Source organism: Camarhynchus parvulus, chromosome 2 (genome assembly GCF_901933205.1).
Source record: "Camarhynchus parvulus chromosome 2, STF_HiC, whole genome shotgun sequence".
NCBI classification, from domain to species: Eukaryota; Metazoa; Chordata; class Aves; order Passeriformes; family Thraupidae; genus Camarhynchus; species Camarhynchus parvulus.
The window spans coordinates 111,900,116-111,925,350 of NC_044572.1; the positions used below are offsets into that span (position 1 = coordinate 111,900,116).

Consider the following 25,235-nt stretch of genomic DNA (forward strand, 5'->3'; position numbering starts at 1 on the left):
CCAGAAAGTACAAGAGAGTAGAAGCCTCTAGTAGAACACACAAAAGAATCACAAAGAACAGAAAATGGAAATAACACAAAAAGATAAACTTCCTTTTTCTTTCTTTTCCTCTTCTTTTCAATGGGATGCTGCCTCTGGCTGACAGCAGAAACATTTGATGCGAGTAAGTACCTTCAGAACCAGTACAACTGCCCCTAGTCTCATGAATTTTCCACTGAAAAAACTATATCAATATTTTTGGGTACCTGCAGTTATTACTGGAGACAGTAACAAGCTGCCTGTTACGTCAAATTCAAAGAACCTCCCCTGGCAGTAAGACAAGGAACATTGCTAACTTGCAGGATTGGGACCTGCAGTTAAACACATTTATTCACTAAAAGTATTTCCTTATATCTAAAGTAATTTTAAATCTTTCTACTCTCCTAATTTTTTTTTTTCAATTCCCAATCTGAGTTAACATTTAGCTCAGAAGAGAGCTAGCTTCCTTTCATACTATAGGAAGATGTTGGTTATCTGCCAAGATAAATTCTTACCACTGGCTTTAGGCAGTTTCTCAGAGGTCACATGGGTGTATTTTTAGGCTGGGATTTTAAGATAAAATGCCCAAATCTTACTGCAACTCGCCAAGGTTAGGAAACCTACTTTACTTAAGATTCCTTGAATATATCAGTTTTAACTAATTTCTTATCTCATTGCAGAAAAAATGCTACCCCTTCTCCAATAAACTTAGAATTTTACTGATAAGAAATGTCAGGTAGTTTAAGATTGTACAGAATTAGGAACATAAAGAAGCAAAATAGGGAAACAATTGGTGTGAGTTTTGAATGAGATGTCTCAAGTGGGGAAGTACTGATGAATAATCACTACCTGGTAGTAGTGTTAGGGTAGGGTAGGAACTGACCATCCTTGCTCTGACAAAGAGCACGTAGATACAGATACTTACAAAGTGCATAGAATTTCCTGTGGGAACAGTAGCTGCTTTTTGCCCCATAAAATTCTCTATTTGCCCCATAAAATTCTTTAGGAAAAGCCTGTATACAGCCAAAACCCCACCTCTTAATGGCCAGAAGGTGAAACAGGAGGACAGATTGATGCCCTGTCAAGGAGCTATGCACTGCAAGTATAAAATTGCAGCTGTAGCTGTGTTGGGAAGCCTGACAAGGGGCAGAGTCTGCTTTCCACATTGTGAGTAATCCACAGTGGCCCAGGGTTCACACCAGCCTGCCCCAACAGGGAAATCTAGGTCACTTGTGTGTTGAAAAGCAGCCGAGTGTCGCTGCCGGCGTGCCTGCTGCTCCCCTGCTGCGGCTGCTGTCCCTCCGGGCAGCAATCAGCTTTTCACCATGTGCCGTGCTTCAGCTTCCTTCAAGGGCTCCTTTGCTTAACAGTACAGTGCATGTGCTGGGTGAAACACAATCAGTGAGCGCCCAGCCCGGCACAAAAACAACCTAAGCTCATTTGTATGGCAATCACAGGCAGCACAGGTTACTGGAACGCTTCTGGCTCTAATGGCAGAGGCAACTCCCCCTGAACTATGAATTGCCCAGCACAAGCACAAGCACAAGCACATTTTCTCCCCTCTTCCAGCAGCATAGCCAAGCCCTTCTGTCTGTACATAACCGCGAGTTAGAGGTCTCAAAGGACTTAGCATTTCAATCAAACTAATGAACATCTTTGAATAGAATATGTGTCACTGACTCCTGATGACACTGCAGCCAGAAGCAGGACATCAAGTCCATACATACTTCTGACAAGCTCTTCCATAGAGCAGCAAAAAATCATCATGAAAAAGCCCCTGCACTAGCTTTTTCTGGCTTCTAAAAAGTTCTTAGTTGCTCCAGTCATACTTTATGTGTTATCTATCACCTATTAAGGTGCCCATTTTCACAACAAAAGCTCATATCCTTACAATGCAAGTTAAATTCCTTTGACATACTAATTTCACAAAAGAAAAGCAGAAGCATTAATATAATAAGATAGATCGGCAAAGTATTGCTAAAATCAAAACACTTCAAAGGCACACTGTGAAAAACTAAAAAAGAAACAGGAAAATGAAAAAATAAAATGTTTTACGTGCAAAACCCACATAAATGGGAAATATTGAGTGGAGAGAGCTTACACAATCCACTCTTCCCTCAAGACCATGTTACACAAACAATTAAAATACAGTCAGTATATATCCTATGGGATATAGTAACATTGGTTTTAATCAGCTGGGAGAATATTTAGACTGTGGCGTTCTTGTGCCCAGGCTTACAAAGTTTGCACTGCTCACCACAGAGTACATCTGGGTTAAAAAGCACTTGAGCCATTGACTCTCTGTTTGTTCTGGGCATAATCTCAGTTTATAATCATAAATAACATTAGTTCTAGGATTTATTTCTTATCTACATTAGGACTTCAATGTGTATCCTTTGATATGTATCCTTTGATATTTACTCATCCAGGACAAAATATTGCCTGTCCTTCCACAGACAGCACTGGCCATGGGCAACTATTAAATGGTGCTAAGATGGATTTGCTATTGGCTCTTCTGTCCAAAATAGCAGAAATATTTATGGTAGACTCTAGGGACAAGACAAATTTTGAGGGTTTTCCAGCTCTGCTTCACAGATAGAATGGTTAACTGTATAATGCAAAGTTGGTTCTAAACCAATCCATACTGTTAGTTCTATCAAGCTAGGACATTTCATGGCTTTAGGTAAGAGGTTACTAGATCTGCCTGAGTTTTATCCCAGCTGGGATAAATGTGATGATGGAGAGAGTTAGCCAGGTCCAAGCTAGGAATCAGTAAGCAACACCTGATCCAGCTCCCCTCTCTCAAATTTTGTTATAAACTTTCCAAAGTTGATTAACCACTGTTGTAAAGCTAATTCCCCAGAAGATTATTCTTTCAGTTGTTATTCAGTACTCAGCAGCTGACAGGAATGTTTAATTTTTCACTAATTTGGGTGAAATTACAAAAAGCTCTGAGATTAAATAAACTACAGCCTGGTCTCAGGTTTGTCCTCAGCTTGCAACTTAAAACATAGTTGCTCCACCTTCAATGGTCTTCTCACCTTTCTGTGCCTTCAGTTTCTCTGTGTTTTGTCTGTTCAGACTGCAAAGTTGTGACAGCACATGCTGATTTTTACCCTGTGTTTGCACTGTCTCCTGAATCATGTCACCATAATTGTGCCAGGAACATTCATGTCTTAATGGAGTACAAACAAAAAGAACTGTGATCGCAGCGCAGAAATAAGCCAACTCCACACAACAGTTTGTTGACTTGGAACACAAAACTTCCACATCCTCAGGCAGAAAATTCAAGATCTCCATTTGTTTATGCTGCCAACAGACAACTTTTGTATATTTTTAGTTTATTCAGAGAATTAGTGTCAATCGAACAGCAAAAGTGCTCCACTGGTCAAGCCTGGGCCAATCAGAAATGGTGGTGACACCTTTGTGATAACATATTTAAGAAGAAAATAAAAAGAAGTTATTGTGCAGATGTAACAACAACCAGAGAAGAGCAGATTGAGAACATTGAGAGGAACAACTCTGCAGACACCAAGGTCAGTGGAGAAGGAGGAGGAAGGGGAGAAGGCGCTCCATTGTGCTTGAGCTGAGATTCCTCTGCAGCTGGTGGTGCAGACCATGGTGAGGTAGCTATGCCCCTGCAGCCCATGGAAGTCCAGGGAGATGCAGAGATCTGCCTGCAGCCCCTAGAGGAACCCCACACCAGAGTAGGTGGATGCCTGAGAGGAAGCTGTGAACCTGTGGTAGGCCCACAATGGAGCAGAGTCCTGGCAAAGATCTGCTGACCCGTGGAGAGAGAAGCCCATGCTAGAGCAGGTTTCCTGGTAGAACTTGTGACCCCATGGGGACCCACACTGGGCCGGCCTGTCCTTGAAGGACGGCACCCCATGAAATAGTGGCCCACACAGCAGCAGTTTGTGGAGGACTGTTCCCCTTGGGATGGGCTCCAGTTGGAGAAGTTCAGGAAGAATTGTCTCCCATGGGAGGGATACCATGCTGGAACAGCAGCAGAAACAGATCTAATATCCATTCCCTGTCTCCCTCTGCCACTGAGGGGGAGGAGGTAGAGCTGAGAAGAAATGAGGGGTGGGGGAAGGTGTTTATAAGGTCTTACATTACTTCTCATTATCCTGCTCTGATTTTGTAAGCAGGAAATTCAATTAGTATCTCTAATTCTAGTCTGTTTTGCCCATAACTGTATTTGGTGATCGATCTCTCCAGGTCCTTATCTCAACTCATGAACCTTCATTATATTTTCTCTCCCCTGTCCAGTTGCATAGGGGAGTGATAGAGTGGCATTTATGAGTGTTTGGCATGCAGCTAGAGCAAACCCACTACAGTTGTGCATTTTCTTGTTTCTGTCTGTGAAATGGCAGAAGAAAACTGTCAGCAGTAAGATGCAGCTGACTCTTCTATTATAAATCCAGATGCAGGCTTCCAAAACATTTTGACATGAAAATAGCATGTGGGTTTTGGTTTTTTGTTTTGTTTTGTTTTTTAGAAAGAACATTTCAAGTCATGAAACTGCTTACAACACAGTAGGTTTTAGCAGAGTTTTAAATAAATGTGACATTTTAAAGGACAAGACTCTCCAAAGTTTCAACTTATACAAAGGCTATATTGCTTCATAGTATACAAATAAATCTTGCAATGGTTGAAATATCATGCTCCCAAAAATATTGGGACACTGTCAGCAAAACTGTCTCAAGTACTTACACAGACAAGTCACATTTATTTGAATGGAGCTTTTCTTTTCTACAAATTCTCCAACTTGGCTAAAGATGGCAACTCTTGCCCACTGCAACAATATGAGGTGAAACACTACTAGGAGGAGGTTTGCCTACTTTCAACAATGTCAAGATGGTTTACTTAGCACAGAACATAAAATGTTTGGTAATAAAAATTATAAAAAAATCTTTCAAATGTAAATTCATAAAGAATTTTTTAAGTTCCCAGAGGAATTGAAGCAACAGAGATGGAATTCAACCAGAACAAGATAATAATACCCAAGTAAAGTGATATGATGGGAAGATGAGTGAATAGAATGGCATTGCAATGCCAGGATGAAACTGTCCTCAGCATGATTGTCCCAAATATAAGTGAAACCCTAGAAAAACAGTGCTTAAAAAAAAATGAAAAACTTGATGTCCCAAAACATCCTTTCTTTGCATTTAATCTACATACATAACTATTCCTACAACTTTTAGATATAGATGTACTGCCTCAGTTTAACAAAAGATTAAAAAGTTTTACCCAAAATAGAAGACAGTTCAAAGACCAAGGATAAGGCATCCTAGTGGAGAAAAAAATTGTTAATGTTCATTTGATAAGAATTCAGTGAGGTGAGGAGTAAAACATAGGTGTTATTCATGGGAATCACAGATAAAATACCCTGTGAATAAATGGAGCATGAAGTGTGTGCTTAGAGCTCTCACCTGGGTTTAACAGCTAGAGGTAGACAGAAACATGTGGCCACCACAGTGGGCAGCTGTGACAGGGAGTGGATCCCAATCCCTGTCTGGGGCAGTTTCCACACTGAGGTTTCACAGTGCTTGGGAGAGCAGCTCCTAGCACAGCCCTCAGCAGCAATTGATGTTAAGCATGGTTGAATTAATTAGTATATACTTCTTTCTTCAGTACCCCAGCCAATTAAAAGGTCTTAATTTTCTCCTTTCATTTTTACACTTTGGCTGTGACCAGATCACACAAAACTTACTTCTGGGCTCAGGGCTGGACAAAGTCCTTACCTGAAAAACTGAGGGCTTCCAGCTCTTTTGCCTAGGCTGGAAATGCCATATTTTCTATGCTGCTATGCCATTGTTACTAGAATGATTTTACTTTTTTTTTCTGTACACAATAGACATATCAGTATCGATTGAAATGTTTTCCTGATTCCTCATGTAGTGTCTGAAACAGCAGAGAAACAGAGTATGCACTTTGTTGAAAAAGTGGGACATTTTTATTCCCTACTAAGGGACCACCAATTGATTCTAAGGTCCTTAAGAGCACTCAAAATCCTTAGGATGAATTTGTGGTTGTATTACAACTCAGTCCACAGACTAATAGATTTAACACTTTTCCTACTGCAGTCTCCCATAGAGAGGGAAAAAAACCCTTTGTGCAAAAAAGAACAACTCCTTCCATCATTATCAATCATAAATCATTAAGCATTTTATATCATTTGTGTTAGAAATAACTGCCATGTGAGAAAATATCTACTTAAATCTTGTATTTTAATTCTCTTAGACTACTCATCTGCAATTTCTACTACATAAACTGCATTTCTGCTTTTGTTTTGTTCTTTTTCTTCCAGTTTTCCGAAATTAAAAGTTTTACAATAACTTTTAATTAACTTAGTATTTTTTTTGTTCATACACCCCCACCCCAACTCACATACCCAGCTTTCCCCCACTAGATCTGCAATTCATTCCTTTAGACAAGGGAAAATATCTGTGTGCAGTATTCCGAGAAGTCTGTGTTACTACTCCTGTTAAGTAACACACACAGTTCCCACTTACTGAATACTTTTGTTTTGAGACTTTGATGTGTACATACTGAGCATAGATGGAAAATGAGTCAATGCTCCAGACAGACGCATTCCTTTTTGGATGTAATATTGCTGTTGAAATTCAAAACTTACCAGATTCCTCCAAGTGCTGTGTAACAAAGATTACAATAACTTAGCAATGTTTTTTTCATTTTCTGTCACTTTCTACTCTAGCAAGTGAAGAATTATTTAGTATCTCAGTATTTTCTGGGAAGAAGAAGCCTCAGATAAATACCCAAAATCAACACAGTTTGGATTCACAGAGGCAAGAGTGTCTGCTCAAGAGAAAATCCAGAATTAATACATTACTGCATACCACTGCCATCTACTGAATGTAGAATATGCTGAAAGTACTCATGCATACCTTCTTGCTCTGTGAGCAGAGTTTATCAGGCTTCCCATTACCCTGCCTAATGGGAACCCTTTCAGTTCCCACAACACAAAGGATACTCCAGAGCTTAAGGGTTACACATAGAGTGCAATTAAGAATTCATAATTAATGACTTGGTCAATTTATCCTCTCAAAGAGTAGTTATAAACACTATTCCAATCTCTTTGGACTTATTTGCTGTCCATAAAATTTTTGTTTGGCGTTGCAACTTTATTTATACAGAAATTGGAAGGCACATTGTGATATATTATAATTCCTTATTAGTCAAGTCCTAAAATGCTAATTCTGCTCCCATGTCTAATACATGCTTCCATGTTTAATTATTTGTCCAGGCTTGAAACAGTGCTTCTAGGGATACTTAAAACAATGACTTAACACTTACTTGCCTTGGTACTCATTCCAGTAATATTTTTCTGATGTGAACATGGCAAATAATACTCTTCTTAAATGCAGATTAATTGCTATATCTTCAAGTTCTCCCAACTTTAGTCATGTACAGAATATCTGGTCTTGCATATATAAAATGTTTAGGTTTTATTCTGGAACATTCACCATAAACTTAAGCAAAGAAGTGGGCTGTGACATCAGGCAGTTTAGAGGTACAATGGAATGACGCCAAAGAAAAAGCCTACCAGGGTCTGCTTTCATAATGGTTGATGAAATTCACCATGTCAGCCACATTGTCAAGAGTATTACATTAAAAAAAAATCAGTGTTGTTATTAACTCTGCTAAAGATGAGTATAAAAGGAAGCACTAGCTTCCAAAATCACAGTCTGACATTTAGTCACAATTTCTATTCTTGTCCTCTCTTTGCTCTAGAGTCAACCATTCACTCTTATCCCAGAATGTTTACTCATGTATGTCCCATCTCTCTTACTCACCTTTGTAAGTCTTATCTACATCAGCTGCTCCCTTAAAGCCAGGGGGATTAATATCCACAGGGCATTCAGGAGCATAACTGCAAACAACTTGGTTCTACCAATACTGCAAATTCTGGACATTTAAAAAAATTTGTAAATTATTGTACAGTGGGATTCCTAAAACTGACAAAAAAACCCAAAACCAGATAAGGACATCTACAAATGGTAGTCAAATGTGAAAATAAGCCCACTAAAAACATACAAAGACCAAAGGCTTTCCTAGTTCTGCATTCTTAGATTTTTGTCTGTAGATCTATGTTTATATGACCTCATAAAATTTCTTTGATGGATTGACCCCTGTACACTACAGATGCGAACAGATTTGAAGTATAACAAATTTCTCATCGTTCACCTTTTGCTTGGAATGGAATATATTTTTTTTAAGATTTCTAAAAATAATCTTGAAATTTAATTTGAAATGCTGCCTTTTTACTGTGACCAGACTAAAGTTCTATTTTTACTGATGGTCATATACTCGCTTTCATTCATCGGCTCCTCATTCATGTAATTGCAATAGAATTATGGAAGGCATTTTTTACTCAAGTAGTTTTCAGTTTTATCATTATTACAGAGATCTTCAGGTGGATACCAAGAAAAAAAAAATGACAAATGTGAGACACTTAATTTCAGTTGGATATATAGAATTTATTTGAGCAATGGAGCAGTAAATTTTAGGAACACTGTTAAAAATAGTATGGAAAATTCTGTACCTACTATAATATAAACAGTAACACAAAAGATGTGACTCGGGTCTTTCTTCAAGAATAAAGGGGTACTTATTTATCTCTAATAACTGATAAACAGGAAAGAGAAGTCTTACATTAGCTAGGCACATTCCATTTATTTGAGAAAGGTTATGAACAAGATTCTTGGATGTCCTTCCTGAAATAGCTGATAGCTGGATTCAATAAATCCAATAGGCTTCAGCCAAATTATTCTAAATGTGAAACACCAATTTTAATTTATTTACCAATTTATGTTCTGTCATCCCCATTGGATCATGGCCTAAGAGGGATAATTTCCCCTTAAATCCCTACTCCTACCTCTCTCCTGGAGTCCTTCTGATTACACCCTACATCTTACCTAAAAATGATGCAAGCTTGGAAACCATAAACCCAAACATGTTCTTAAACCTTGAAAAGTGCATTTATCTGCCACAGTGTTTTATCCCTAAATTCTCCATTCTTTGTTTACTGCAAGTCACTAAATGGAGTCAGTTTCTGAATTAATTCAGTTTACTTACTACTACATGTGAAGGAGTACCTGGGATTAGAAATTAGATGTCTCAAGCTCCTCGTCACATTTCTGGAAAATCTGTAAGTAACATCCTACTGATTCACTGCTAGTCCTTATGAAAAAAACTGCCTGTTATTCGGGCCCTTTTTGTATGTTTCAAACTGTAAAACATCACTGTTTTTAGGAAAAACAAATTAACTTTGGTGTACATCGTGAGACAGATAACTTTTAAAGAAATCCATTTTTTTCAAGTTTCTCTTTCTGAAGCACCAGAGCCATAATTGTGCTGCTGTCTCAGAAGGCGTTATGTGCTCATTTCTATTCTAAATTTATGTTCTAAATTTGTGCTCATTTGTATTCTAAATTTTCTTCACTGCTGCAGTTTTTTCTCCATTCATCTGTGGTAGGAAGTGAATGAAGTATTTTTTGAGAAAGCAAGACCTTCAGTCCTGTAATCCTTTTACCTCTCTATTAACATCACAGGACATAGCAAGAGCAGATTACCCTGGCCAGGGATGCTGTGGTTTTGCAGCTAGGATCATGGCAGTCTTGCAAGCACAGTCCATCCCCAGCACAACATGGGATGGACTGGGGAAACCTGCCCTCTTTCATGCAAGTGCAGGAAGGAGAAGTGACACAAAGTCCTCTGAGACAAACTTTTGTCTCCAGGTTTCCCTATGTTTCAGGTGAAATCAATTTTTCAATATAATCAATTTTTCAAAAAAAATCAAATTTTCACAAAATCAGATCAGTAAGAGTAAACAAAGTAAACACATACTGATTTTACTTGACTTTGCTTTTTCATCTTATTATGCTGCTAACTGGAAAGAATACAGAAGTCCTATCCTTTCTCGGCTTTCTGACTTGAACTCCTAGGACCATCTTTGAGATACCACAACTGTTCATGTAGTCTCAGTTTCCCACTCTCTGTGATCCACATCACCATACTATTCAAAAGTAAAAGCACCTGTGACAGTGCAAGGGCAGAGACTGGAAAAATTGTCCAGATGTAAGAGAACAAAAGTAGGAGAAACAGGCATAGGAGTATTTGGTGTTTATCTTATTATCACTTGGAGCACTTTCAATGGATACAAAACACCTTCCCACCTTTACTCATACCGAGGTCAATCCTACAGAAGCTGTGGAGGACAACTATATTTAACCAAGGCCCGTCAGTAGCCTTAGAAGCAGAAAAGGTTGACTTGCAGTCACAGGAGGATGATACAGATCTGTTCACATCCATGGCAAGGACCCAGACAGATACTTCCCCCACTCTTCCCTGTCTCTGCCCTATCCTTGCCAAGCCATTGCCCTTTGCCTTCTCCTGTCCCTTGCATTCTGCTTGGCCTCTGCACCTTGTCTGGACTCTGCAGAGCTGCGAGTGGGGGCAGAGAGTGACAGGAATGGTTAGCAATCACTGCTATGAAGACGACTAAGGGCATGAACAGTAATTCCAGAGAGGCCTTCCCACCTCAGCACAGCAATGACTATTTACGGCCTGAAAGGGCTTGCCAGCCACCAGCTCAACATCCTCTTAAGGGCAACAGATTATCCCTAAAGTTGGCTCCTCCAAGACTGGGCTCTGGACTGTGGGAAGGGCATAACCTGAAGCTGGAGGGAGCTAACCCACTCAAGCTACAGAAGAAACATTTAATTGTGTCTGAAGCGTCAGGATAGGTGGGCTGGGAATGGGGAGGATAACTTCTCCTGCTGTGAACTATACACATTTTTCAACACTGGGAATATTATGTTCCTCCTCTTCCCCTCAAAATTTGATTTTTCTTTGATTAATTCACCATTTATGAATTTAACATAATTGCTCACTAAGTGCTTAGACACCGTACTTCCATTTCTCAGAAAAAGAAATCACAGCTCAGTTCTGGTTAAAAGACTGCTGTAATGGTATTATCTTCATCAAACTTGAAGAATCTGAGCCTTAGCTGCAGTATGAATGCAGAAACCAGCACGTAAGAACTGCCCTATCTAAATCAGAATATTTCCCACAGCATCTTCCAAGTATGTCTAGAAATATGATACTAAATAATTTCTCTATGCTCTGTTCCTTTATAATGTATCAGTTACATGCTGTACCAAGTCATTCGTCATCCAGAAAAAATTTGTACAAATACATGTCAGTCTATAAATTGGCTGTAGAAGTTTCCAAATATTTTTTTTCTGTCACACGTCTACCAGTATTTCACCTTGTCACTAGTACTATGCAAAGGATCTTAGCCAGATAATGGAAATGTGTTTCAATTGTACATGTGAAGCTTTCTCCCAAAACAACCTCATTCTTCCTGAATGTAACATTGTCAGTCAGCTCCAGGTAATTTAATTTTGGTTGCAACTAAAAATTCTTTTCAAGTTTTCAGGTGCTAATGTCCTTCTTTGGATATTTTCCTCACTCCTATAAGGCCTTCCTGATTAAATATGGGTTTTTTTGGGTTTTTTAAAATTCTTTAACAGAGAATTTAAAAATACTAAAGGAAGCATTCATTAGCGTAAGATTAAAAGTGGTATGATTTAAAAAAAAATCTCCTTTTATTCATAAAACTAAGAAAACTCTTAAATGTTCATTACAAGAAAAAAAATCTCTATGAAGTTATAAGCCTTTCAAAACTACAGTTTCCCAAGGGGATATTTATAAGCTAATGTCTGTGAGCTGGGGCACAGGTCTAATTCCAAGACTGGAAGAGCTGTAATGCAAGACTACAAAAAAGGGAGGAAAATAAGTGTACATCTCAATGTATCTCTTTGAGACTGGCAACTGTCAAAAACCACTGTGTGAACTGGGAGTTCCAATTGCCATGCTTAGTGACAGAATCCGTTGTTTTTGTTGGAATAAAATCCAAGAGCACCTAAGAAAATAGGTTCTGTTTAGTCTTAGCTTATGTTTACAGCAATAAACCACAAAGCAGTTGTGTAGAAGCAACTCTCTGGACTCCCAGCAGATACAATTAATCTAGGAGCTGGTGTACTCTCAAAGAACACATTTTTGAGGACTGAAAAACACTGGAAGGAGAGTATGCCCTGATTCTGTTCTCCTTGATTTCAACAGGAGCAAAACCAGGTCCTCAATCTGTGTGTAATTCACATGATCTACTTAGCTAAACAATTAAGTCACAGCTCTGACATCTGATATTTATTTTAAGTTCTTTGAGCCAGATTCTCTTTTCTGAGCCAACCCTTTTTTCTGTTCGGGTGGCACAGAGTCCATAACAACCATGGATTTTCCCAGCTAGAGATTCTACCAGCATGAATAAGTCTTTACCTGTCTGGCAAAATCAGCTTTCATGGTATTTCCTCCTCTGTTTTTTATGGTATTTCCTCCTCTATTTCACCCTCTTGAATATTTACCATACTCTTATGAGAAAGACTAAATTACTAGGCCTGGACTACATTCTTCATTACCATGCTTCAAATATCCTTAGTCGGTATACTTGCCTCTTCAAATTGAACCTATATGGTTAATTTGAAATAATCCTTAGGCTATTGTGACTGAGGTAGAAGCATGGTCTGCTCTGATGCTTCTTCTGTGGTATTTCAGAAGATATACAACTGAGGATCCTTCCAGGGCGTGTCACCAGTGAGATACCCCAGAAGCTCTAAACCTATGTACTCTGGATCACTTCTATCTGCGCAGGCCATGTTTAATAATTCAATCATAGTGTAAGGTCATCCCTAAAGAGCCTCAATCCAAGCATGCCAACCTCTTAACCCCCATCTCGGCTCTAAGAGAGCAGAGGCTGAAGACAGGTTCAACTGAAAAATCCCACACAACCTGAACAGAGTGTTTGTCAACCATTGTCTGAGTGGGGAACCTTACGGCTCCTTCTGTGTCATTGTAGGGGATACATGCAATGAGAAGAACTTAAGGTGAAATTAGTTTAATGGAGATGAAAAAAATCAGGATGCAGTTTAACACTGCACTTACTTGAGTCTACTTTAAGCATCAATGCAGTGTAGAAGTGATCTGCTGGGAAGTGTGCATGCTCACAGAGGGACTGCCTCCTGTGTGCGCTGCAGGATGCAATGGACAATGCTAAGACATTGTGAAGGGACCACCAATTATTCAAACTTCATCCACACATTTGAATACATTCAGATTGTCAAGGATCTGAGTCCAATCTCAAGATGCACTCAAATCCTCATCCCTTATGCCTCTGCTCTTTTTTGATTAACTAAAATCTGGAGCTCTCCACAAGTGTATGCTGGTACATAGTGCAAGCCACAGCTCTTCCCCAGTGCCTCACAGTGACTTCAGTGTCACAAACAGATATTTTCACATTATAGACTCTGCCTTGGGCAGCTGAAGAGTCATTGATTTCGGAGGGAACTGGAAACTGGTAACAACCAGGTTTACCAAACAGAACAACAAAAAAAAAGAAGTATGGAAAGTGTGGTTTCTAAGAAGAAGTTAAAAGTCTGCTTGGGCATCTCACTTTTTTCGTTTTATCCCCTTTAGCTACCATATAGTTGTGCCCCACTTCTGGGGCAAATTTTGTTCTAAGGTGTGAGTTTTAATGAGCACTTACAATGTTCAACAAACAGCTACCTACCCCAACTATCTTCCAAAACAGTATAATGGTCCAAAAAAGTAGGCTCAGACCTTCATGTGCAGAGATTTTTGGCCAAGGAAATGAGTCAACTTGGGAGGTAAACAACATCAAAGAGAGCAACATTTAGAATGCTGCAGCCTCTTCTGATTCAATGCTTTTTAATCAGCCACTTTCCAATAATTCATTAAGACTTGAACAAAGAGATTGAAGCATTGGCTTCTTCTAGGGCTTCAGCCAAGTGTAATGAAATTATACCAGGATATATTTACAAGGTTGGATATCTTGAACTCAGCTGTAATTATGTTTATTAGTAATTCTTCAATGGCTGCTCAGAAAGCATATTTGTATTAGTTAATCCTTGCCTGTGGAGACCTTTATATTAGCTTGGCAAAAGAATATTAAGAAGGATGGATTTCTTTTTTTTCACTCTCAGCAAATCCCTGTTTCCATCAGAAAATCCTGTGGGATCAAGAAATAAGCCAATTGTAGAGTATGTGGTTACTTTTCTGCTATTACTATTAGCAATCACTTCAGAAAACATTTAAAACTAGAAAGGATAAATATCTAGGTTAACATACTCTGTGCATACTTCATCTTTTTTCTTTTCTCCTCTGCCAGAGATGTGAACATGTAAAACAATAAAATACATATTTATTTTGAAAAGTAAAGAAAAAAATCTCAAAATTATTACAGATCTGATGTATGAGTTTAAGCAAAAGATTCTTCTTTAAAAAAATCTAATAAACAGAATGGCATATTCCTCAAATAATTGAAATGAGAAAATGCAGGGTATTTTGAAACCCTTGCTATTTTGAATATTAAGCTGTATATATGTACTTCCCCCTTTCCAAGAGGAAAGGTGTATTACAATGCTAATTGTTCATTAAACTTACAAAAGGATAATTCACTGAAAATAATGAGGCATATAGAAGAAGACTGGTTGAACTATTCAAGGCATTATTTACTGAAGCTATCTTTCCCTATACAATTGAATTCTATATAACTGAAATTGATCTATTGAAAAAAATCTATTTTTTTCTATAACAGAAAACAATTTTCATTAATTTGTCTATTAGCCATGCAGAATCACTAAAGTATCAAGATATTTCAGATGATATTTCAGATGAATCCAGAGACTCCAAATTATGCCTGGAAAGTTATTGGAGGGCTCCTGACTGAAGGCAAAACCATTCATGGGATAAGATACAGACATTACATATCTGTAAGTATTAAGAGGAAATTCACTTTGTGCAGTTCTGCAGGACTCTATGCAAAGCATTTTGGTTTAGCTATCATGGCTGCTAATAAATGTAGATTTTGGAATATTTGCATAAATTAAACACAAGAACAGCTGCAATACATCAAAGGCAATATATGAACTAGTTGAATTGACTGAATGAAAACTGATGACATGTGCTTAACTGCATGCAAGCCAAACTCAGCACTGACAAACACAGCAAACTCTGTTGGTGTGAAAGGAAATAGAATCGAGCTTGCCAGAGCTTAATTAGACCCTGCTCTTTTTTCTAAATATGAATAGGCTCCAGGTTGATTACTGTGCAAATGGTAATGTTTAACTGTACTTTACATTTCCTGTGCTTATTTTAGAAATGTTTCTATTTCTTTCCGAATTAGAACAGATACAGAACTGTCACAGGTGGATTAATAATATATCATTTCTCCATCAATAGACACTTTATTCTAAATTACTACTTTAAAGATGTTTCCAGGGATCATATGTCAGGTTTATACTCAAGCTAAGGTCATTTTACCCTATTACAGAAGAGACCACTTATAAAGCATAGCCAAGATCAAAATATTTTATGTGAGGGTTACATATAAATGAATCAAAGATAGTGAGCTACTTAGACATTCTAATATTGGAGGTTTGATCTTCATAAACAGGTGTAATATACACGCAAACATACATTTCAGTGGGCCAAAAGGTGCTGAGCAGAAAGAGCTAACCTTAAATTAAAAAGCAGAAAACACTTTATATAGGTTGTGACCGAGTAACTTTAACATTTCCCTGATTTTTTTATACCACGGTCACTGTTATCCTGGTATTCTGAGATAGAGTGTAACTGCAGAGAAAGTGGTCCCCTAATACTTGAGAAGTTTTCTATTTATTCTAACATAACGCTTAACATATTTATAATACTTAATCTCCAGATTTTCTCCTTCTCTCACTCCTTGTTCTGACAGGAAAGAAAAAGCTATCCCAGCCAAGAGTAAAGATGGCTTTTCTGGAGGTGCTGCTCAGTCCTGGGACAGTGGACTTCAGTATAAATGTGTAGTTTGGATTTTTAAAGCCCTGACTGCATCTTACATAAGTGATCCTCCATATCCCCATGCAGCTGAATCACACATCCATGCACGGAGTCACTCCACCATGTAGGTAATGTAGAGCCACCCTGTTCATGAGAAGTAGATCTGAGTGTAAATTTGCTGTATCTTTGCCAGTCTTATCCACACAAATGCTTTATTTTGTAGTGATCTGTTTTCTGAAAGAATGAAAGTTGCCTGATATCTAGAAAAGTTACTTGGTACTGAATAAAGGGGGGAATCTGTATATGTTATCTTCATAAACAAACCTGGAATTTGATCATATAATAATGGGAAGCCCAAATTGTGGTACTTTGCTAATTTACTAGCGACCAAGAGGTCCATTCAAACTTTAGGTGCACAGTATCAAATGCAGGCAATTAGCCTGCTCTAGATTGCCTTTTGACCCAGAAGGTTTCCCTGAAGGCCACAAGAATCCCTCTTGTTAGTATGTCTCAGCCATCACTTTTCATTTACTGTGGAAAAGGCAAGTTCTGAAAATCTTTTCCTAAACTTCCTAAATTGAAATTTCTGTGACAGCAGAGAAGTCTCTCATGTGTTAGGCATGCTATGTGATTAACAAACTAAGAAGTAATTACTCTATCATGATTAGAGTAATAACATCACAGCTATCTCCTTACTTATTTTAATCCAATGGGATTTAAGGGTTTTACTAATCCAGGGCATACATCCACTACTGCCACATATACTGACAAGGATGCATTTTCTAACACTTCATTTCAAAGTCATCATAAACAGCACAGGTTAAGGAAGAAAATTTGTCTGACTGTTTTCCAGTAGGGTTCTATTTTGCTTTTCACTTTATTTTACAGGCTTGAGTAAAAAAGGAGAAAATAATTTGAGTAGCAAAGCCTTAATTAGATTTGTGCTATGTCACTCAGGATGCTGTCTAAAATCTGCAAGGAACATGACAATAATTGCCTTGCTGATGTAACTTTAAATGTTTTTCTTTAAGACAAAGACACGGATTTCAAACCATGTAGTAAGACAACACATATTAAAATGCAATAGAACCAACTTACTGGAATTGAGAAAGAAAAACTTACTAGAATTTAAAAAACAACAGCAACAAGACACAAAAAAAAAGTTTAACTTTTCTTAGCATTCAAAATTATGCCTTTACCATGAGCGGTTTTTGCTTGGCTACATACATTTTGACTCTCTCTTTAAAAACAAAGAATTAGAATCAAATAGTAGCCACAATTTGTAACTCCAAACAGTGTTTTTCACTGATGTTAAAGCCCATACTAAACAAACATATTTTTAAGCACTGTTTTGGTAAAATCAGTGGAGTGCAGAACATCAATGACTTCTTTGCACAAGCAGACATACTAAAACATAGAATAATATCAAAATGGCCACTAATCAATCAAATGCTTGGATCTTTCATGTGTTAAATCTTGTTTATAACCTAAAGAATTGTGCCCTCAGTATGTAATCAATAGTCAATTAAATCCCTCACTAGAGCAACTGTTTTCCAATTGGCCAACATTAAAAACCCACTAAACTTGAGTAAATAGCCTCTAGGACATACACAAAAGTAGTAACCTCTGATTCACAAGTGACAAAATGAAGCACTCATCCTTAAATTGAATAGAAAAGCCTAGCCATCAACCACCAAACCTAAACATCAGCAAACAACTGAGCTGTTTTCTTTTTTTCTCAGTACAATGTCATCTGAATGCATGTAACAAAAAAGAAGATATATACCATGACTATTAAAGTGTACTTATTTGGTATGTTTTAAAACAAGACTTACAAATCATTAATATAGGATAACATTCAATTTCAGTTTTGGGGTATTGGGGTATTTTTACTTCTGTGAAATGTACTTGATAAACCTCTGAAAATTTTATTTTTCTAGAAAACAGGTGTTAATAAGGGGGGTATTTTCCCCTTCCAAAAACTACTTTTAGCGACTTGGAGAGATCTTCTTTAAGAATAAAATGATCTCAATGCAGACAGTGGCCTTACTTGTAGTTTAGGCATGGAGCCAGTCACTCCTCTCTCTCTGCAGCCTCTCAGTGGCTCTTTTTGTAGGTGGTGCATCTTTCTCGGGCATCTCATTGGTCATGAAGTTTTGCTTATAGCTTTCCACGGTGACAACTACTTTGCAATTATTTTTATGCTGAGTTAAGCACTTCAGAAAAAATAAGCCTTTATAATTCACATTAATAATATAATTTTAGACCCACACGTGATTTAAGAGATATAATTGGTGAATTTTATCTCTTAAATCACATGTGGGTCTAAAACATCACATCATTCTCATGCGCATTGCCCTCAAACCTTATTAATTAAAATAGGAGTCTATGTGCCTAGATGTATGGATTTTTTTTATATCTTTTTCCCTGTATACATGCTTATTTAAAAAGCAACATCATCTCCACACTTGAAGCGGTGTACTTTCAAGGCTAGAGGCTACCTATCAAACAATAAATGTGTTACAAAGCCTTATACTTGTGCACTGCCTTTCTCCCACCTCTCAGAGGCTTTCCCTGGCAGACTAACACCTGAAATAACAAAACACAAAAACACAGAGACCTGCCATTCTTTCTTGATAGAAAAATCAAATTGTGCATAATGTAAAGGAAAAAACCACTCTATATATATATGTGTGTGTGTGTATATATATATGTATATATGTATATGTGTGTATATATATATATAGATATATATGTGTGTGTGTGTGTGTATATATATATATATATATATATATATATATCAGCTCTTCAGTTTGCTCACAGGCTCAGGGCCAAGCTAGACTAATACAAAATTCATGCTGCTCCTCAATTACAGATGGTAATGCGTGCAGATCTACTTTGAAACAAAACTTCTGTTTTCTTTGCTATGGACTTTGCTGCGTATTGGAGAAGTCCTGGTGTACTTCAGAGCCAGTCCTGGCGTAATACAGTGAAAATTCTGACATTCACTTTTTTGGGGCCAGAGCTGCACACACTAGTAATAGGGTGTCTAATATTGTGCTAAATACAAGTCTTATAAAAATATGCAATAGTATTAAAACAAAACCCAGAAGACCTCCTCATATTTATCAAAGCAATAGCTTAACAGAAAAGCTTTTCCATATGCTGACATCCTATCTTGCTCCTGGGACATCACAGTGCACTCTGAAATGTTTGCTGCTCAGGGTACTGCAGTTCAATGGGGCTTCTCCCTTTTTGTGCCAGGACAGCACAATGTCTCAGATATCCTTCACTGGGATTAATGGGAGTGAGAGCAAAGCCCCTTGGAGACCACTTCATTTGAAGCCCTGCTCTATACTTCACTATATTTTAGGTCTCCATGTATGCAATAACTACGTTTTATCTTTGCTCACTCCCTCATCAGCTCTCAGGGCTGGTCCATGCGCTTGATATTCTCCACCACGATATGGAAGACTTCTGTCTCATCCTAGATTTCAGATGCCTTTTGTTCAGTGGCCTGGCTCTGCTGTCTGGCAGTTGTGTTTGCCAAACACAGAGCATTGCTGCTAAAAGTCATATTGTACAATACACCTAAAAACCCAAGCAGGCAAGGACAGGAATATAGCAGTGGTGTGACAGATGACAAGGCCATCATAGCCATGATTGGTCCAAGCAGAACTGAAGGAATATACAATCTCTGCAGTGTTTGGGACTTTCTTTTATCAAAGGAAATGAAAATCTATTCCATTCACTTGTATTTTTTGGGTAGAACTGACACCTAACCATGGTACAATCAGAGATAATGGTTCTTTCCACCAAACCCTCTGTAATTTTTTATTAACTCTCATCTTCTTCTAAGTCTCCTGAATGCCCAGCAATTCCTATTAACACAATACAGTAAAAAAAAAAAAGCACTAGCTTATTAACAGGAATAATTATCAGATGAGACTTAAGTATTACAAAGAACACTGTGTTATGTCACACCATATATTTTAATTTCTTAGAGACAAAATTTACATTCCTCAATGGTCTCCTTTTTTTTATTCCAGATCTGTAATTACATTCACTGAAGTAGTTTAGTATTAGGTACAGCAGGTCTTTCAGAATTAGGGACTTCCAGCGGTAATTATCACTACAGGAGAAATTATCATTACAGGAGATTTCTTTAAGTGAGGAAAAAAACCAAAACTTTTCTTATGCCTTACATAGGATACATGGGTTTGATTTAACCATAAACTGAAATGAAACTCAAACCTATTTTTCAAACCTAATTAATGATGAATAATGGTTAAACTAGCACTATGTCATAAGACAACTTACAGTTTTCTGCTGCTGATGTGTAAGAAATTTTGGCATAAAACTGAACTCGTAAGTGCAACCTCAAAGTTTAAATATTTTGAGGGCCAAATTCTCTTCTCTGATATGTTATTCTAAATCTGAAGTAGATATGCTCAGGAGGCTAATTTGAACATACTCTTAAACTCAGAGCAATATTTGTCTTCATTCCTTCATGCTTGAAAAATGACTACTCAAAATGTTTTAAAATGTCTTGTTGGTCTCCCAGGACAAAAGGGAAATTTCAGCCCCCTAACATTTGTAAGTTCAGATAGCTCCTTTCTCCACTGTGGTGGGCAATATGTAAGGAAAGAATAGTCAAAGCAGATTTTTTTTATTTCTCAAGATCCTTTAAATCTAATTACATGGAAGCTATTCTGGTTTTGAGGAAGGTGTTTGGATAAATGTAACAAAGAAAATCAAAGAAGAATGACAAACTATTCTAGTTCCCCTGACGTGACATCCAAAAATAACCTGAAGCTGAATCTTCTCTTTGTGAAAATACATGCTTTCTTCATGAAAAAAGCTGACCACAGTTATGCATCAGAAGCAGGGGATAGTTATAAAAAAGATTACCCATTGAAGAGCTTTCATCACTAAGATTAAAAAACTTTAAGACGCTTCTTAGTGAAAAATATAAAATCACACTCAAGCATAAAAACTTCATGGAAATCAGGCAAGTAAAGGATGTTATGACAGAAATTTTAATCCTACTGGATATAATAACTCTAAGGAACAACTTGTATTTTTAGTGACATCCTACCAGGAATCCTAGAAAATATGAAGCTTGCTTTTTGGTTAGTTGGAATTTCTTCTAAAGGTACTGTTCAGAGTAAGTGCTCATTCTCATTAATCAGGTCACCAAGAAAAACAGGGACAGATCTGTGTGAGATAAGACTTTTGAACATGTAGGGATAAAAGAGACAAGAAGTTAAGACAACTAAATTGTTGGTGAAACTGGTATTTCTATTGCATTTGTAAGTGTCCTGGGCCATACAAGAACCATGACACAAATTATCTAATGGTTAAGAAGCATATGACATGGATTACAACCCTGGTTATTAAGGGGCAAGAAAAACCTAAAGAGTCCTTTGCAGGCAGGTCACAGGATCACACTGTCCCACACAGCTGAGCAGGTTTGAGTGTCCACTCTATTTCAGGCTTGCCCCTTTGCTCTGTGACAAAATCACAGCAAGTAGAGCACAACTCATTCCCATGGCATAGCTCTGGCCCAGGAGCTGTCCATGAACCACCTGCAAGCCACATCCAGATGGAATATCACAGAACAAAACCACCCTTGCTTTCATATCCCCTTTATGCATCTGAGCTGAATGGTACACGTACAATGTCTGACAGGTAAGTGTTTCACTCTTCTTTTTCCTGCCTCATCAAAGATGCCCTGTGGGTGCTGTGCTTTTCCATTACAGTCTCAGCTAAATGAGCAGGACCTCATCAATATAAGGAGGAGGTCCCATCCTCTCTCAAAGCTCACCCCTGGACATGTGCTGTAGCCACTTCCCCTGTGCTGCCCCTAGAATTCACCCAGTGGTACTCCAGGTCAGCTTTCTCACAATACAAATAGTTAAACAAGCCCTGAAATGAAATAAAAGAAAGGTGAGTGTGGAGGTGCGGCTCAGCGAGTGGCTAGACTAAAGCTGGAGAGAGTCCTGAAAGTGAGGGAATGAGAGAACAGGGGAGGAAGCACATTTCAGTCTTCCTGCCATTCAACTCATTGATAATACAGAGTAGCATCCTCAGAAAAAAAAAAAAAAGAAAAAAAAAAAAAGAGAAAACACACAGAAAGCATTTGTCTTGCATTCTCTATTCTGTATACAACACTATCCAGATGCTTTTTGTTTCAAACAAAAGAAGTAATTAGCTGCTCAATTGTCTTTTAAATCAGACACTTGGGTTTGATTTTCAGCAGCCCCAGACAATCAAAATACATAACTCCAGTTTCAAATGCTTGGCTGAATATTCAACTGAATGCAACAACTTTCCTGTCTGAGAGGAAGATAAGCCTTCTGTTCGGCTGATGATCAGGTACTACCAGCTGGGATAAAAGCTGCCATTAATGTGTTGGTGACAGGAGTTATAAAAATAAGTTAATTACTTGTAAGAAAAGCCTTGTCACAGTCCTCTATCCCAAAAAACAAGTACACACCATCATGACAGGTACTAATTTGTATCCTTGGTATTGGTAACAAAAAATGAGATGAATATAAAAATGGGACTATTATTTAAACTGTAGAATGCTCTTTCTAGGCTGGAGAGACAGCTACCTTTGTGGCTGCCCCTAGGACACTGTACCTATGTCAGGGACAACTGGAGAATTTCTCTAAGGATGTTCATCTGTTCCTTTTGTGTACAACATAGTTATTAAAAGTAACAACTAACAGAAAACATTATCTTACTGTGTATAATACTGATGTGTTTAAGAAAATTCCCCTTCAATGTTATATAAATATTATGAAATATTTATACTTTCTATAGTTAAATAGAATTATTTAGTTAAAAGCAAATATCTCAAATGGAAGAGACTGTTGTTCAAAACAGATTTTTTTCCTTAAAGCACCTGATAATGGTAATTCTTGCAGTAATTATGTCAAAGTATAAACCTGAGACTAATTCTCAGCTTTATATTACTCTATCTTTCATTCTCTTGAAAAGAAGAATTCATGTACTCTGCCTTGAAAAAAAGAAAAGACTTCATGTACTCTGCCTTGAAAAAACATTTTACTTTTTTTCCTTGGGCTGTGGTCTTGTCCACAGCACATAAAGAATTCAAGCCACAGTAAATAAACAGTTATGACCAGTCATGCTGATAACCTGCAGCATCTTCTCCAGTCAGCACACAAATCTGTGGCAATCTGGTTTGGGCTGCCTTTCCATAACTACCAGAGACTTTACGGTCTGCAAAAGCAAGAATATCTGGAAGCTCACTGGGACACTACAACCCCATTACAAATGTACAGTTCAATACCTGGAGCAGATCAGGCTAAGAAGCTTCCATGGCCAGAGCATTGTTTACCTTTTGATGGATAAATTTTAGCCCAATTTCCTTAGAATGTGCAGCAACCTCCCTGAGCAGGTACCACCCTACCAATCACTTATTCACCTATTAACTTCTCAATTTGTCACCTAACTTCAAGTTTTTCGAAAATGCAGTTTAATTTCATTTAAAACAGGCTACTGAACAGAAAAGAGTAAGTCTACCACTGAGATTTGAAGAGGGCTGCATTTCAGTTTCACCCATTAGCAGCCATCAGCCACAAGGGCGCTCTCCAGGGACACAAATCCCTAAGAAACTGAACTTCCTTGGGTTTCCTCAGTTTGGTTTCTCTCCAGCAAGCTCTGTGGCAGGCAAAAAGAGAAAAATATTAGTGGGCCACAGACAGGGACAGTCACTAGACTCTCCTTTTTTGCAGCACTGCACCATCCTAACTCACACAAACCCCTCACGCAGCTCCACTCCAGGAGGAAATGCTTTTGCACAGCTCTGCATCAAGCGTAGCTCCTGGACAAGGACAATGCAACTATCACCAGGCAGCTGTGCTTGGTCCTGAACTGTCCCTGCTGTCCCTGCCAGGCCTGGCCTGTGCCAGTGCTCCCTGCCTCAGTCTGAGCGTCCTCCAAAAGGTGAAATAAGCCCCATGCCCACCTCGGTCTGGATCTTCTGCACCTGCCCTGCGAAACTAGAGAAGTGCATCACATGGGAACCAGCAAAGTTGGAGAGGAAGTTTAAAGGAGTACGTCCAGAGAGCTGTCGCTCAGATTGGCCATTTATTCTCTGTGTGCCGACCAGAGCAGCACTCCTAAGACTGGGGAGAAACAGGGCTCCCCCAGTGCTGCGCTGCAGTATAGGGAAGTTGGAAGCCTTGCTCTGAGGGGCTGTAGATCAATGATGATCGCAGTTGACCCCCCGGCCGAAGGTGCCGAAGCCCCAGTGACCCTGTCCTCCCTTCTGTCTCGGATACCCCACAGCTCCAGCCGGGGAGCGGGGCTGGGTTGTGCTGCCCTCAGCGGGGCTCGAACTCAGCAGAGGCAGAGCCCCCCCCGTGCTGCCCCGGGAGTGGGAGAGCATCCCCGACCCGCTTTCCGCTCGCCCGCTCCCTCCCGCAGCGGGACGCGCCGGCCAAGGAGCCGTCGGGCTCGGCCGCCGGAGGCAGCGGCAGGGACGGGATCCGAGGGGGCAGCACCGCCGGGCTCCTGTCTCTTACCTCCGTGCCGGGCGGCGGCGAAGACCCGCGGGGGCGGCGGGGCGGCGGCGGCGGCGGCGCGGGGGTCAGTCGGAGGGGCACCGCCGCCGCTGTAGCGCCGGGAGATCACCCGCTCCCTCCGCGGCGGGCGGGGCGGCAGCGGGCGGCCGTCGTCGCCCAGGGCTTGCAGGAGGATGTCGAGGAGCGCCCCCGCTCTCCGCTCCGGCGGCGGGCACGTCCCTGCCCTCGGCGCCCGGCGGCGGCGGGGCCGAGGCGAGCAGCAGGAGCACGATGGCGGGCAGCGCCTGCCGCTTCTTCGCCCCTCGCATCTCTGCGGCCCTGGGAGGAGGCAGAGAGCGAAGGCGGTCAGCGCCGGGCCCGGCCCGCACCCCACCCGCCCGCCCCCATGCCGCGCCCGGGGCACCCCGCCCGCCGCTCCGCACCCGGGGCCGGGCAGAGGGGGCGCGGAGCGGGAACCCCGAGGGACCGGCCCCCGGCGGTGCCGCCGCGCTCGCCCGGCTCCGCGGAGGCTGCGTTTAATAGACACGGATTAGGGGAAGGTTTTTCAGCGCGCCGCACATGTTCGCGGTGCGGCGTTTGGCGGGGGATTTGCTCGGCTCCCTTTGCCCCCGGAGTCCCCGCGCCCGCGGGTTCTGCCGGCGGAGCCCCCGCGATGGGCCAGCCTTGTCCACTGCCACACCGGGGTTCGGGGAGCGGGCACGGACGGCAGTCGGATGGAGTTCAGCGAGGGGCAGGTTA

At 39.8% G+C, this 25,235-nt stretch overlaps 1 protein-coding gene across 1 annotated transcript in view; it reads right to left on the reverse strand.

Moving 5' to 3' along the window:
* The window catches only part of ALKAL1 (ALK and LTK ligand 1), a 36,117-nt gene extending 11,312 nt beyond the window's left edge, over positions 1–24,805 (reverse strand). The window contains 2 exon segments of the mRNA XM_030943378.1: positions 24,498–24,690; positions 24,692–24,805. Of these exon segments, the coding sequence (XP_030799238.1) occupies positions 24,498–24,690; positions 24,692–24,805 (307 nt within the window).
* Positions 24,806–25,235: the final 430 nt, after the last annotated feature.